Below are 2,294 nucleotides of genomic sequence, written 5' to 3'. Positions count from 1 at the left end.
ATGTATGTTGCCTATAAATGAAAAATTACTAAATTAGATATATGATCTTCTCTTAAGAATATTTTATTTACAGGTAGGAGGTATGGTGAAGAAAGTTTACAGCTACGGGACGATTTAGAGGAATAACAATGTTTATGGGAATTATCTGTGACATACTTAAAGTTTTGAAATTTTTTCTCAAATTAAAATAGTTTAGGGGTTGTTTGCAGCGCTCCCGGAAATGGGTTTTGATTAAAATTAACTATATTATGAGACTAGAGGATGATTTTCAAGTACCATTTAGTAGAGGGTGGGCATTGCATTCCTCACGGGTAGGTGATGCACCGTAAATAATTTTCCTTCTATGAAAACAACCTGTTCCTCCATAAAAAGGACCTTGAATCCCTCCAATGCCCATTCCCAATTTCTGAAATTATGGAAATAGAAGAGATAATCAAATTGAAACAAAACAATGAACGGAAGAACACTCCACGTGGCATTCTTTTTTTAAGGTAAAAATAGGGCGACAAGTCGTATTTAAAATTATATATTTAGAATAAAAACTATCATCATCACTATTAGATGTTAGTAATGATAATAAAAGAGATAGAAATTTTAAGGCGTGAAACAATTTCTTTAAAGAAATATTTGCTCCACTTGGTAATTTAAATTTGCTTTAGATTAACGCAAATTTTCTTTCCATGATATAACAAAAATTAAAAATTCTAGTAAGCAGATATGTAATTTTCTAACAATTCTATGTGAAATAAGTTTGTACAAACTGTAGATTTTTGAAGGAGATAATTCTGAGAGAAAAAAGAGAGATTAGAAGTTTGGAGATGTATCCTATTTATAGGATTGAAAATGTGCTTTAACTTCATATTTCCAATGGCCAAACATTTTGAAATCTCAGCGGTCAACTTTCAACAGTCAAATCTTTTAAAATCTCAACGGTTAATTTTCTACTGTCAAATTTTTTTTATTTGTGACATTTTGTTTTTATCAGATAAAATCCACCATTAGATAACCATGAATAGTAGAGAATTAAAAAATCTCTACTATATATGAGGATAAAGAGAAGACATGGTCGTCACTCTCTCGGAGACATTCTTGCCAACAATATATACGCTAAATTTTTGGGTACATGGATAATCTAGCTAGGATTTGGATCACCTCCATTGGCTATTCAAAAATAATGGAGAGACTATTAATTTTAATCTTAATTATTTACTATTTAATGGATAACTGTGATTTGTCTTCTGGACTACAAGTGAAACGAGCAAATATGACTAATGAGATACTTGAAATGAATCACGGATTTCCACGATCATCTATGTGAACTATTTAAAGCGCAGTTATTTTGTGATGACCCTCGAAATGCATTGCTCTAGAGAGGTCTTAAAATTGTGTGTGTGTGAGAGAGAGAGAGAGAGAGAGAGAGAGAACTTACCTTCTGCAAGACCACCAATTGATTTCCAAAAGGATCATCCTTGAGTGCACCATAGAATTGTTGTGGTTCTTGAGCAAATCCACTGAATACCTCATTGTCAAAGCCAAGCAAGAGGCACATCCCATGAAGAATAACCAACGGATTATTTGCAAACATGTCACAGTCCACATTGAGGATGAAAGGAGCATTTGTCATGACTCCCGATACTCTCGTCTGCAAATATTATCAAGTTCAGAATTATTAGCATTTTATAATTTTACTTGAAAATATTTAGTTATTATTGTATTCTTGGTTGTTTGTTGATGATATTTACATAACTTCTCCATCATTTTGCGGTCATTCGTTTCTGATTGCATGATTTTTTAGCAACCTTGTAGTAAAAGGGATGTCAATTTTAAATCTTTCCCTCAGATGGCAGATTTGGAATTAGTACTTTTATGGGTGATTATTTCCTTTCTAACTAGACAAACGTGGGATGAGAATGCAAAAGCCTTTGCATTAACAATGTCTATTTATTTCTATACTACTATATAAAGATTCAAGTGAGGACAGTCTAAAACATGAACAGGTGAAGGACATGCCATCTTTCTTATTATGATTAAGAGGGTAAAAAAGAAATTTTACAAGAGAGATTTTTCTTTTTCCCTATACATCTTTGTTATTTTTCCTAATCAAAATTTTACCTAACAATAGATAGATTCTACATAATTATCTATTCATTTAAGATTACAAACTATATAAAGAGAAAGATAAATTTGTTTATTAAGACCAATTTTACCTAACAATAGATAGATTCTACATAATTATCTATTCATTTAAGATTACAAACTATATAAAGAGAAAGATAAATTTGTTTATTAAGACC

The 2,294-nt window shown here is 31.1% G+C and overlaps 1 protein-coding gene across 1 annotated transcript in view; it reads right to left on the bottom strand.

Annotated features, from left to right (window-relative positions):
- Nucleotides 1-2,294, bottom strand: part of LOC109824641 (cellulose synthase-like protein H1) — a 40,108-nt gene that overhangs the window by 6,175 nt on the left and 31,639 nt on the right. Inside the window, exons 5-6 of the mRNA XM_020391273.1 lie at nt 1,430-1,642; nt 277-406 (exon numbers count right to left, since the gene is read on the bottom strand). Of these exons, the coding sequence (XP_020246862.1) occupies nt 277-406; nt 1,430-1,642 (343 nt within the window). The remainder of the gene's footprint in view (nt 1-276; nt 407-1,429; nt 1,643-2,294) is intronic.

Source organism: Asparagus officinalis, chromosome 9 (genome assembly GCF_001876935.1).
Source record: "Asparagus officinalis chromosome 9, Aspof.V1, whole genome shotgun sequence".
Lineage (NCBI taxonomy): Eukaryota > Viridiplantae > Streptophyta > Magnoliopsida > Asparagales > Asparagaceae > Asparagus > Asparagus officinalis.
This window is presented reverse-complemented; position numbering and strand designations above follow the sequence as displayed.